Source organism: Esox lucius, chromosome 7 (genome assembly GCF_011004845.1).
Source record: "Esox lucius isolate fEsoLuc1 chromosome 7, fEsoLuc1.pri, whole genome shotgun sequence".
In the NCBI taxonomy this organism is placed as follows: domain Eukaryota; kingdom Metazoa; phylum Chordata; class Actinopteri; order Esociformes; family Esocidae; genus Esox; species Esox lucius.
In genome coordinates, this window is record NC_047575.1 from 24,569,830 (window position 1) to 24,582,794 (window position 12,965).

General features: G+C 41.5%; 1 protein-coding gene across 8 annotated transcripts in view; it reads left to right on the plus strand.

Moving 5' to 3' along the window:
• abr (ABR activator of RhoGEF and GTPase) overlaps positions 1 to 12,965 on the plus strand; it is a 147,952-nt gene that overhangs the window by 73,621 nt on the left and 61,366 nt on the right. For 4 of the 8 annotated variants that reach the window (XM_020048270.3, XM_020048272.3, XM_020048273.3 and 1 more), the window contains 6 exons: positions 866 to 1,006; positions 2,205 to 2,326; positions 9,363 to 9,531; positions 10,388 to 10,510; positions 10,870 to 10,957; positions 12,081 to 12,185. In XM_020048270.3, the coding sequence (XP_019903829.1) occupies positions 866 to 1,006; positions 2,205 to 2,326; positions 9,363 to 9,531; positions 10,388 to 10,510; positions 10,870 to 10,957; positions 12,081 to 12,185 (748 nt within the window). The remainder of the gene's footprint in view (positions 1 to 865; positions 1,007 to 2,204; positions 2,327 to 9,362; positions 9,532 to 10,387; positions 10,511 to 10,869; positions 10,958 to 12,080; positions 12,186 to 12,965) is intronic. The other 4 variants (XM_020048271.3, XM_010899681.5, XM_034292985.1 and 1 more) reach the window with 1 other exon arrangement.

Below are 12,965 nucleotides of genomic sequence, written 5' to 3' on the forward strand. Positions count from 1 at the left end.
GTTACTGCTGTTGCAGTGTGCAGTTATGAGGAACATGGGGATGGAGATGCGTGGAGCCTTGAAGATGCTGCAGGGAACAAGTTGAAGGAGCTGGGTGGAGACTAAAGGGTCCTACTGGAAACAGGGTGGAGTCTAGAAAGACCTGGAGGGAACATGGTGATTGTAATGGAACCAGTTGGAGGTCGGAAGGTCCTGAAAGTCATTGTAATGCAGTTAGGTTCCTGTAGTCAACCCCTGCCTTCTGGTGTCAATGCTGTACTCCATTTGCCAAGCCATGACTTTCCGTGTGTGCAGTTTGTCAATATTACATTGTGTTAGAACCTTTTGGCTCTCTTTTGATGGGATACAACCAAGTGAAAGTTGAAGCTGCCCACAGAGCAGGTGAAGATGCTGAAATATCTCCTCCATTGTAGCTTCCAGTGAATTTCTTGAACATTTTCACATAAAGGGTTCACCATGGGGTTTGACCAGGGCACATAGTTTAACAGGGCCCACGTTTTTAACAAATGATTTAGCCTTACTAACAAAGACAGGTGCTCTAACTGTACAGATGTTTGCTGAAACATTCTTGAGCTTGTCATCTACGGAGGTGTGCTTACAAGGCATGAATAAGATAACAATAAGATAACAACATTAGAAAACATAAGATAAATACTTCAGGTATATTATAATCTGACAGAATAAACTATCTTCACTGTACAAACACACTGTCGCAGAAATTATTTAACTATCACTTTCAAATATACAGATGGGTTTAAGCCCAAAGTTCAATGAAGGAATGACTGCTTTTTATTAGAGGCATGACCCAGCTACGTCTTTATGTGGCTGTCCATAGACATTTCATCTGAAGTGTGTGTTATAATAGGACCTTCTGAAGCATACCCCTAAGGACCACCCAGACTTCCCTCTGCTGCAAGACGCTCTGAGGATCTCCCAGAACTTCCTATCGTCCATCAACGAAGAGATCGATCCACGTAGGACGGCTGTCACCACGCCTAAGGGAGAGGTGGGAATCTCATACACAACTCATGTTCTCGTTCACTAATTATTTCGGTAACCTGTTATTTTTTAAATTAAGTTATTTGGGCTAAGGTGAAACTCACTGCCCTTGTCTCTCGTGTCCTTCTGCTCCCATGTCCTCAGCCTCTCCAATACCAGCTCCATCCGCTCCCCCCACTCCCTCCACTCCATCCACTCCCCCAGCTCCCCCCACTCCCACTCATAATTTGAGCTTTGACCGCAATCACTTTCCTAGTATGCCGTGTTTGTTTCAGTCTTCTTTATTATTTTGTTCTGTCGTTTTTTGCCTGTCAGCCTTTTTTCTACTTAATGCTCTGACTATCTTTCTGACTGTGTCTCTCGATCTCTTTCTGTCACTCTCACTTGCTCTATCTCCATCTTGCCATCTTGATCGCTGTATGTCTCTCTCATTTTATCTTTTTCTGCATTCTTCCAGCTGAGTCCTTTTTGTCTCCCTTCTATCCTCCCTCTCACTTTTTCATTGCTTCTCACTTTTTTCCTCCTTTCATTCTAGCCCTTCTCTTAATTTCTCTCCCTCTTTTTCTTGCTCGCTCTCTCTGTCTCTTCTGATCCTTCAGTCAGTTCAGTTCTCCATATGTTACTGTGTCTGTCCTCTAGCTCTAAAACTGTTTCTGCCCTCTTTGGCTCAGTCTTTTCCCATTACTCCAGTTCTGGTTTAGCTTGGCCGTGTTTAAACCGTCCTGTTGGCTAGCTACAGGGGTGCTCATGCAGAGAGAGTGGCATATTTTAGCGGATGAGTTTTAGGTTTAAACAGTCACTGTGGAGAATACAAAATAAACCATATATTCAGCATATGCAGTCTCTTTACTTAGGCAGTCCTGAGTACATACTGTGTCTACCTGGGCAGTCCTGAGTACATACTGTGTCTACCTGGGCAGTCCTGAGTACATACTGTGTCTACCTGGGCAGTCCTCAGTACACACTGTCTTCTACCGGGCAGGCTTTTGTACATACTGTCCCTTTAACTGGGCAGTCCTCAGTACATACTGTCTCGTTAACGGGGCAGTCCCTCAGTACATACTGTCTCTTTAACGGGGCGGTCCTCAGAACATATTGTTTCTTTAATTGGGTGGCTCTCAGACCATTGCCTAGAATAGGAAGGGAATGGTTCCAGCTTTGCTGTTGCATGGGAAGTGATGTCATGGTGTTTCTGTCCTCTGTAGGCTCGTCAGCTTGTGAAGGATGGTTTCCTGGTGGAGGTATCAGAGAGTTCCAGGAAGCTGCGTCATGTCTTCCTGTTCACTGACCTGCTACTCTGTGCTAAGATGAAGAAAACCTCTGTAGGGTAGGAAAACACATTCAGCCGTGAACATCCAGAGCTCTCTGCATCCTCTCCCAAAACCATGGCTAGCATGTCTCTGAAACCTGTATAAGTGTTGGGAAATTACACTGACATTGTTTGATATTTTTGTTCAGGTAATGCAGCTTTATTGCAGTGATTTCCTAGCCTTCTCTGTCTCTAACTCTGTTATATTTTCAATTTAAATTGCTTTATTTGCATAACTTTAAAATGTACCTATCGCCAAAGTTTAATCATTAAATTGTAAGTCATAATAAGCAATATTTTCAGCGGGACAATAAGTAAAGAAAATTGTTTGGAAAAGCATCTCTGTCTCAGGTTCTACAGTACGGCAGGGATCGGACAGGATTTCCTCTACAAGCAGCCATGATTTCACGTCTGCCCTTCTCAATAGCAAGGCTGTGCTCACTCAGCCTTATTCTACCTTGCATGCATTGTATGTAGTTTTCCTCTGGACATGTAGGATAATCTTACAGAACTCCTGCATGCAGGGGGTGGTGAGGTCTTCTTTATCTGCAGGATAACTCAATGGTGGCCGCCTTCCCAAAATCTCGCACTGCCTCTGTGTGTTGGCATGGTATAACATAATTTTGCACTCATATGCTAAATAGCCCACCAGCAATATACTGCAGCGAATGTGAAGGTAGGTTTTCATATTGGCTGTGTTGCCAGATGGGTAGGGTTCCCCCCCAATTGGGCAATTTTTAATGGGCTTGGGCAGGTCGATTTACATATAAGGTTGTACAGAAGATATAGCGTTTGCGCAGATGACACGGTTTACTGTCAATGATCTGGCAACCTTGCATACAGGACCTTACCCGTCCTGACGTTGCGGAGATGAGTAATGTCTGAAAAATAAGTGTAACATTGTTTTCTTTTATACTCAAGCTTGTCAAAATACACTTAATAACGCCTAAACTACATCCAATCCGCATAACATTTGTTAAAGTTTCAGATTATGTTTTGTAGAATCACAGATTTATTTCAATAGAGTTCGCGAGGCAGACAGATGACTAGTGAAAAGATGATTTGATTATGGTATGTAGGCTACTGTCCCCAACAACATTGTATATGCAATATACAGTGTAAAAATATACAATTAACATATTTAAATAATTAACAATATAAATATATGAACGTGAAGACAATGGATGAGCACAAGCAGCATAGCCAAGTAGCCTACAGCTGAAGGAAGTTGAGAGAGGGTAAATAATGTGGTGTCAAGGCAAGGATGTAGGAATATACAACGCAACAATGCTGTAATATACAGGCCTACAGCTCTGATGAGTTTTTATTGCAAGTCAAATTAACAAGAACATAGTATAACAATGAAAATAGAAAACAATAATGTTGACTGTGATTAATTATAAAGCTTGATGAGTGATTTCATTTTTATGTGATTTCTAGATCTTCTAATTCATAGTTTTGATGCTCAATGGCAAAAAACTTTTACGTGGCTCAGACATAATGAAGAGGGAATGATATGCTCTGTATGCTAGAAGCATTGTGGAGCCTATGTGTTTGGGGGGTTAGGAAAATAGCCAAGAAGAAACTATAGGCAGGATGCACCTAAATCCAATAGAAAGAAAAAAAAATCCAATATGTTACATATTAATATGTAAATTATAGATGTATTTCTTGTTTATTGGTTGCTATTGTAGGAAAAACCCTGTAATATTAAGTGCAGTTGGTTCTCTCTCTTTCTGCCTCACTCCGGTCCGTCTGTTTGTTTGCTCGTCTGTCCATCTCTGTGTCTCTCTCAGGTGTAGTAGAGACTTCTGTAGAGACAGTTATGTTCAGGAACCAGTGATTAGACAGGTTAATGTGAACGTGGTAATATTATGGATCTACTTGGATGGATGTTGTGGGCGATCTGGATAGCATGCAGTTAGGCATCATTAGACTCTGCCTTGGGTTGGAACCTGAGGCGAAGGGTGTGTGAGTCTGATGGGAATGACAGCATACACTAGATGAAGTATTTCACACATTTACCTCCCCAGGTTCTAGAAGTCGCTCGCCTGTCGGTGTAGTTTCTGTCATTATCCATATTGAGGCTGATTGTGATTGACAGTCGACGTCTGCTAAATCTCTGTGAAATACATACAAACAACTGGCACTGTTATGGTTACCACGTCTGCAAATAATCCACATACAGTATCCAGTCACCATGGCAACCTGTTCAAAGTCAGAACTAGTTTGCTTCATTATGAGAAGACATGGCAGTGGGACGAATACTTGGTCCTCTAGTCTGGTATGCAACACCACAGGATTAGAGAAAGAGACAAATAAAACACAGGATTAGAGAAACAGACAATTAAAACAATTAAAATGAATCAGCATTAATTCAGACAGAAACCTTAATACAATTGGATTGGATTTAGTCAATCTTTAGACAGTCACTGTACATTTTCAATGTTTGTACAATGTGTCTGTCATTTCCAGACCAATAGATCTCCTACAGAATTGGTTTACAGCATACCATATTTTACTAGTATAAAGAAAGGTGTGATAATTTGGGTAAAAAAGGCAGTGTAAAGCTTGTTGGGTTTACGATGAAATTGGTGTAGAGATTAGGGATGTCAGAAACCAGAATTTAACTTCGATATGATGCCAGAGAAATAACAAAATACCCATTTAAATACAGCAGCAAAAGTCTAAAACATTGACAGTGTTTTTAAAGTGAGCTTAGCATGTAGCAGTTAGCCGTGAGCATAGCATGTAGCAGTTAGCCGTGAGCATAGCATGTAGCAGTTAGCCGTGAGCATAGCATGTAGCAGTTAGCCGTGAGCATAGCATGTAGCAGTTAGCCGTGAGCATAGCATGTAGCAGTTAGCCGTGAGCATAGCATGTCGCAGTTAGCCGTGAGCTTAGCATGTCGCAGTTAGCCGTGCATAGCACAGGGGTGTCAAACCGGTTCCAGAGGGCCGAGTGTCTGCAGGTTTTTGGTTTTTCCTTTAAATTGGTTAACAGTTCAGGCCTAAACACCCAGGTGAGGGTAGAAACTAAACAGTTAATGACCTAATTAATCAGTCAAGTACAAGGTGAGAGCGAAAACCTGCGGACACTTGGCCCTCCGTGGAACCAGTTCGGCACCTGTGGCATAGCATGTAGCAGGTAGCCATGGGCATAGCATGCTCAGATAAAGGCATAAAAATGCAACTTGTGGGAGACGACTCGTCAGACTGAAGGGAGTGAAAAATGTACTAGTTAAAAAACTGTACTCCTGCTTTTTGTCGATTGTTGCGTGTTATTTAGATAAAATATCGCTACACTCTCCATGATGATGGAGACTTTTTAACGGACCGTGTAAGCGAAGCCGGCCAAGAGCGAATGTCTCTTAGTGAGTGGGTGAAAGAGTTGTTAAATAGTGTAGTAGTTAGAGAGGTCGACTGCCATGTAGGCGACCGGTGATTGATCCTCACCATGGACAGAAGTATGCATTAGGATTTGTTCAGGATACACATTAACTTAGCTGGTTACAAGCTTCAGTAGCTACGGTATAGTCAGCCTAAAATAGAACTGTTGAAAGTTATATTGCAACTATTTCTGGTGGATTTTCGAAGAACGGATCCATGCCATAGACTGTATATATAATGGACGACGCCCTTTCGCTCTTTTCCATTGGTGAAAAATGAAGCCACCAGTGTCCTGATACGGCGCTGACATCTTGGACTTGCGTCTGCGCAGATAGCGATCTTGGGACCAGTTCTGCGCAGTAGTTATGCGCAGTAGCGAGAAGGAAGTAAAGCCCTAAAGCCGCGAAATCAACGGCCCCACCCCTGTGCCCCGCCCTCACTCTCCCTCGCAGAATGCGCATACCGTAATCAATCGCAAGTCCAAGTACAGTACAACCTTTGCTTGTTAAACCTAGACGATATGTTATAGCCTAACTTACATCATGTTTAACCTTAATTTAGAATAGGCATAATACAAAAATAATTGGTAACTTCTAGCTAACGATCACCTGCTAGCTATTAACATGGCTATTAACGAGGCTTGTTGTCTTTTAGCTAACGTTAGCTAGCCCATTACATTTATTTACTAATTAAATAGCTTATAAATTTAACTTACCGAAAAAAATTCAAAGATCGATTGGAAATGCCAGATCGGTTAGCACAATGTACTGCAGAATAACCAATTATGTCCGTGTGAAATTATAGAAATTTAGAGATTAAATGTAAAGTTCCAATCTCCTCAGTCCTCCGAAGATTCAGTGGCTCCTCGGCTCAGATAGCTGTCAATCACAGCTGTGAATCACGACGTCACCCCACCGTTTTTAGAGCATTAAATGACTAGCATTAAACTAAAAACAAACTTATTTTAAAAACAAACTCTTGAATTTACATTAGGGTGATACAAACTACAGTAAATGACAGAAACCAGCTTCGGAAAAAATATATTTGAAGGGTAATTTAATTGTTTAGTTGGTCTCGCGTCCCATTGAATAACATGGGGAGGGCGGGATTTATGACCTATACTGGGACCACTCACCAGGGGGCGATCGAGACGTTTTGGCTTCACTTTTCAGGGCTTGTGCGGCACGCTTGATCCATGCATGCTTTTTGGAGTGGTATAGACCCAACCCCTTGCGCAGTGAAAGAGGAGGGGTTTCCACGATTCTCTCGTCTTTTTACTTGACGAAAAAGTCAGTGATTGTCACATATTGATAGTTATTGTATCAATGTCATTCACGAATGAAATAAAAACTAAAGTTGTTGTGCCATGAAATGAAATATCTTTAACAGTTAAATTCATCTTCAGTCTCGCTAGAAATTGCTAAATTGTTATGGCTATTCCAAGTAGTAAGTTAGAAACTAGTAAGCCTATTACTGGCTAATAAGCTGTTAAAAGCCAGTGACAAAAGCCATACAGTTCATAGATGCTATTTGTGGTGAAAGTAAACTTAATAAGAAACATTAGTCAGTTTAACACAATGCTCAATTGTGTTTAACTAAATATTCAAACTTGGCATGGTGTTATGCGTGGCAAAATGATCTAATGTCGAGATGCAGGTTTATGATGAGGTAGTCCTAATCGGTCCCAATACTGACATACAAGCTTACTATATACAAAACAGTACATACTTCACCATCACCCGCGATGTACGTGCTTGTAGAACGTATTATGTACTATGCAATTTAAGATTCAGCCATTGCTTACAATTTACATAATAGTTCACATAGCTAGTTTACATTATGTATATTTTTGCTATATATATTTCTTAACTTTTACTACGTAGATGTCGGGTGCCGTCTCACAAGAATTTAATTGGGCAGAATGATGCTGTGTTATTCGGTGCATTTGATAAATAAATCTTTAAACTTGAACGTATTGGTTGGCTATTCAACTGTCATTGTTGTCTAAAGCAACGAACCAGCCATGGAGTGATCAGAGTCATTGTTTTCATTACTGTATAACTATTAGCTAGCCATCTGCAGTAAACTAATTCTAATTTACCGTGTTGAATGTAGTGTAGCGACCCTGTTAAACCTGTTGTTGGTTTGGATGTTAGCTATTGTAGGGAACTAGTTTCAAGATCCGTGGAGTTTCGACTAATTGGTTTTAGCAAAGCAGAAGTATACCGACACCTCACCTCTGCATACGTATAGCTTAGTGGCGTAGTGGTTAAAGACACAGGAGACTCTGGTTCTGGGCGGGCAACATCACTCATCCTTTTTAATCGTGGGCCGACCGAACGGCTTGCCTGCTTACATTTCTTGTTTTTACCAAAGTTTGACATCTTTTTGTGACGTGTGCAATTATTGTCTGTTATAATCGATATTCCAGAACCTGTGAAAAATATCAGAACCTTTTTGTTTTATTTGGTACCGAATTGGAGTCAATATATTGATTCTCATGACATATTAATTTTACTGGAGATGGACATGAAGAGATGGATAAGTATATTTTATGAAACAGCAGCAAAGCCAATCTTGGTCCCTCTAAGCAGCTTATCCAGTATTAAAGATAGAGACATTAGATCAGCTTTAAACAATGAGTTATTAAGACAGGGCTGTAAAACAGGGCTTTCATGCAAAGAAAGAAGGGGGGCACTCACTCCATATTAGATAGAGGACAAGGGCTCATTAAAGGGAGGAAGGAGTGGGGTGTGTGTGCAGGGTGTTAGGTGAGGGTACATACTGAACAGACTGCCCTCACCTAAATACCAAATATATAGCCAAAACAGCCAGGTTACCAACAAACACACAGATTAATACTGTAACCTGCTCAAAATAAATAAATCAATATTTTTTATTTCAAGCTTTCTGCCTTAATTAGTCCTTTTGGTTGTTTTTCCCCAACAGCATTGTCCTGTCAGGGTAAAAACAGGACATGTTTTTCAGCTTTGTTTAATCTATTCCATAATTTTCGACATGGGTTTCCTCTAATTGGACGCTTGATTAATGTGTTCCTGTTAAAGTGTACGATCCTGCCTCCAAGAATGATGTCAGCGAAAGCTCATTAAGGACCCGAATACTTCACCAACAGCATTAGTGGGCATCTGAATGACCCCAATAGACACTAATTCAGTGTGTTTTTACTGGGAGACGTGCAAAGTCGCCTTTTTAACTGGCTGACCAAACAGAGGGGTGGTAAATGTACCTACAGTATTCTAAGGTACGCTACATAGAATATAGCCAAGACATGATATGTGACCCAATAATGATGCTGGGTATTATCCTCCTCCCTCTCAGGACCCATAGAAATATCTCATTACACTATTCCCCCGTTGCCTTTGTGCCTCCAGCCTCTAAAATATATTAAAGATACTCAGCCTTTTCCATCTGTCTTTCCTCCCCCTCTCTCTTTTCTCTAACCTCTTCTCTCTCTGTCTTACTTTGAAAATAAAGGGCTGTATTCGCTTTAGGGAACATTTGCATCATAAGTTAATAAAAAAAAAAAATCTGAACATATAAATCAACGTTGCACAAAGGATAGAAGAAATGTATACTGGTAATGTTTGCAATGTTGTTTACACTCCCTTTTTTCTGTTCTTTTTGCTTTCTCTCTCTTTCTCCAGGAGACAACAGCAGTATGAGTGTAAGTGGTACCTCCCGCTGGCAGACCTGACCTTCCAGACACTGGATGAGTCCGACGTTTGCCCCCACATCCAGGTGCTGCCTGAACATGAGATCGAGGAGATGAAGATCAAGATCTCTGTCATCAAGAACGAGATCCAGAAAGAGAAGGTGATTCATTATTATATGTTTACCTTTTAAATCTGATCTTATTTAGTACTGCTTTTTTTTCAGACTCAAACTTGCTCTTATTTAATCCACTGCCTCCCATTCAGGGTTGGGCCAGGTCAGAGCCAATGAAATGGATTGCAGGTTGAAGTGGGTTTCATTGAATAAAATATGCAGCTCCTTCTACAGTCCACTCTGATATACAGCCACTCTCACCCTGACTAGATTCATGGGTGTCTCAGGGGAAGGCTCTTTATTCAACACTAACCTGAGGACCGTGGAACACAGATCACTATCTAAGTCTAGTTGTCCTATAAACCCAATATAACAACAGGTCCTGAGAGAATGACTGCTCCTGGAGATCACACTGGCCAATTTCCCTTCGGCTCTACATATTCAACACAATATACCTATTTACTATTCAGCCTATTGTTCTCCTTTAACATTGTCCATCCATAGCCTTGAAACAATCTCTACCAGCACAGGCATGGCGCAGAAAACTCTGAACTGTCCCCTGAACTGTTGATACACTGCTTGATTATTTTAGCATGTCTTCATCACTCAAGGTAGTGGTCACCAGACCATGCTATGGTAATGACCAGTTTGAAGGGGAGCAGAAAAATGATTGTATACCCGGGCTGTATTCACATTACATTTGACCTGATCCTAGACCAGCAGGGCTAATAAACCTGGGTCATTTCACATAGTGCTTTTCATTACGTTAGACCTGATCCTAGACCAGCAGGTCCAATACTAGGCTGCTTCAGGGCTCTAACAGTTAGAGGAGACTGGTCGGACTGATCTGAGCAGGGAAACACATTAGTGGGGTTAACAGACTGTATTCATGTGTGTATTACAGAAAGCCCTGAAGGGCCAGAGTCGTAATGTGGAGCGTCTCAGGAAGAAGATGAATGAGCAAGAGTCCTGGCTTCTTTTACACTCACCCACCATCCCATTTCGCATCCACAACAAAAACAGCAAGGTAAACCTATGCCCAACCACTGGCCTTGGGTTGGATCCATTTTCAACCTTTTAATAGTTGCATTTAAGATTCGGGGTGAGATAATGTAATCCTAGAATATGTGGTTTAGGGAGAGCTCAGTGCTCCGAGGTGTTTTGGGCGTAGGAATAATGTCCCTAACATGGTGATTCTAGATTCAATTTTGTTTTCATTTCTTTACTGGTTAGAGTAAGGTCATGCTCTTAAACATAATATCACTTCAGGTCATCTGTGCTTTAGGGGCAATTGTTCTTCTACATTGACAAAAGTGGAAGTACTGCTCCCATTTTGCCACTGGAGGGAGCTCTTGTCGTAGAAAATGTGATTTCGACTTTTTTTAGTTTTGCCCCCAGAGCTACCTGTTCCTGCTTTCATCAGACTATGAGAGGTCAGAGTGGAGAGAGAGCATCCAGAAACTACAGAAGAAAGGTACAGTGCTATCAGGTGCATGTTATTTGGTGCACTTGACAAATATAAGACTTGGACTTGACTGACTTCGTTACCTGCATAGGCCAATCAATAAGCATTCCAGGGTTGCAGTCAATTTTAATTCCAATTACTATTCTAATTCTCTTCAATGCTTCCCTCCCCTTCCAATATATTGTTGTCCACTTGGCAATTATGTTCTTGCCTCACCACAGCAGCTCCTCAGCAGGAGGATGCAAGATGTGTCCTCTGATCTCAACAAGTTGTTCTTATCTCACTTTTCACTCAATAAGACATCCTTGAGGATTAGAGGATTTAATTAATCCAAAGAGAGCCATTGAGGAACAGAGGTTAATTGTCATATTTAGTGTCCAATTCAGGACACGTCTTGCATCATTTCTATACATCCATACATACGATGGACATGTTTCACTTTAATGAGAAAGTTGGAGGATGATTATATTTTAAAGAGAATTATCCTCCATTCCTCACCTGACTGTAGGATCTAGGCCGGGCCTGCCCAATCCTGTTCCTGAAGATCTACTGTCCTGCAGGTTTTCTCTTCCACTCCGTTTGTGACTAACCTGGTTAAGCTTTTCATCCAGCTCATTATTAGGTGTCCTAAATTAGGAGAGAGAACATACAGGACGGTAGATCTCCAGGAACAGGGTTGGGCAGGCCTGCTCTAGGCCTTTCCCGCTGACTTTTATTTCTCTCAGGTCTATGGGTGCTGACTGCATAGACAGTAATAGAACAGTTTTGACTTTGTAATGAGGCCCTATTAACAGATTTGCATCCACAGTATTGGAGTGGGCTGTACTGAAATGTTTGTGAACCAGTGGGTGTGAATTATAAAGCTTGTTTGTTGGACAGTTGTGCAGATGGAGCCTTGACATTTTGATTTGGCTGGAATTTGAAGCTTAGCGACCCCTGAAGGACACTTAATGTAACTTGATTGATTGTTGTCTGAATAGGTAATGTCAGCGTGCACATTGTACTTGACCACTGTCTTACAGCATTGTAATGTTGTTCAGCTATCGATTGAAGATGCCTAGTGCAGACAGGTCCACGCGGTGCTTCTGCCTGGCTGTATGTGTCTATAAACAGTGTACGTCTGTGTCTTCAGATCTGCAGCCATGTCACTTGACGTCTGTGGAGCTGCAGGTCCTGACCAGCTCCTGTTTCAAACTCCGAACTGTCCACAACATTCCTGTCACCAGTAATAAAGATGGTAAGTTGGTAGATTACACACATGCATGGACACACACAGCTCACACACGCACACCCACACACTTTCTCCTTCTCCTTTTTATCCCTCTGTTCTGAGTTAGATCCTATAAACACAACTCCTACTTCCCAGACCCAAATAAAACAATGGGTTCGTAAAGGTATTTAGGTTACAATGTGTTTGTCATCTTGTGATAACCTGCACCATGGCATGTGTGTGTGTGTCTGTGTGTGTGTGTTTTGAGCAGCAGCAGGGCTCAGATGAGATGTTTGAATTGGGGTGACATTAAAGCCATCTGGCAGGTCCACTGTAAGCTCCCAGGATGCACTGCAAGACAGGAAATAGCAGGGAGCCTTTCAGCTCACTCACACAGCCACTGGAGAAACAAACAAGAGCAACGCGGTCATTCCGCTGTCCCACATCAAACTACATGTAGAATGACTACATAAACACTACAAATCTCACAGCACTGACTGGCCATGCTGTACGGTGACAGTAACTCTACATCAAACCAGATGGGTGTTTCCTTGCAAGGCAGCAGCGTTTTCTCCTGTGTTTTCAGTACAACAAAGATGGAGAGAAATGGCACTGTAAGACCAGTTGAAAGCATCGTAATTATAGTGGTCCAGAGGGACATGGTGTTTATGCTGTGTTTTTTTTATTTTAAATTGTTACGTGATGATAAATGCCACACCCACCAAATGAGAGCAAACACCTCAAAGGTTGTAGAAGGTGCCCACTTCTTTATGTAAACTTGTCACTTAATAATACCTTGTAATTTTG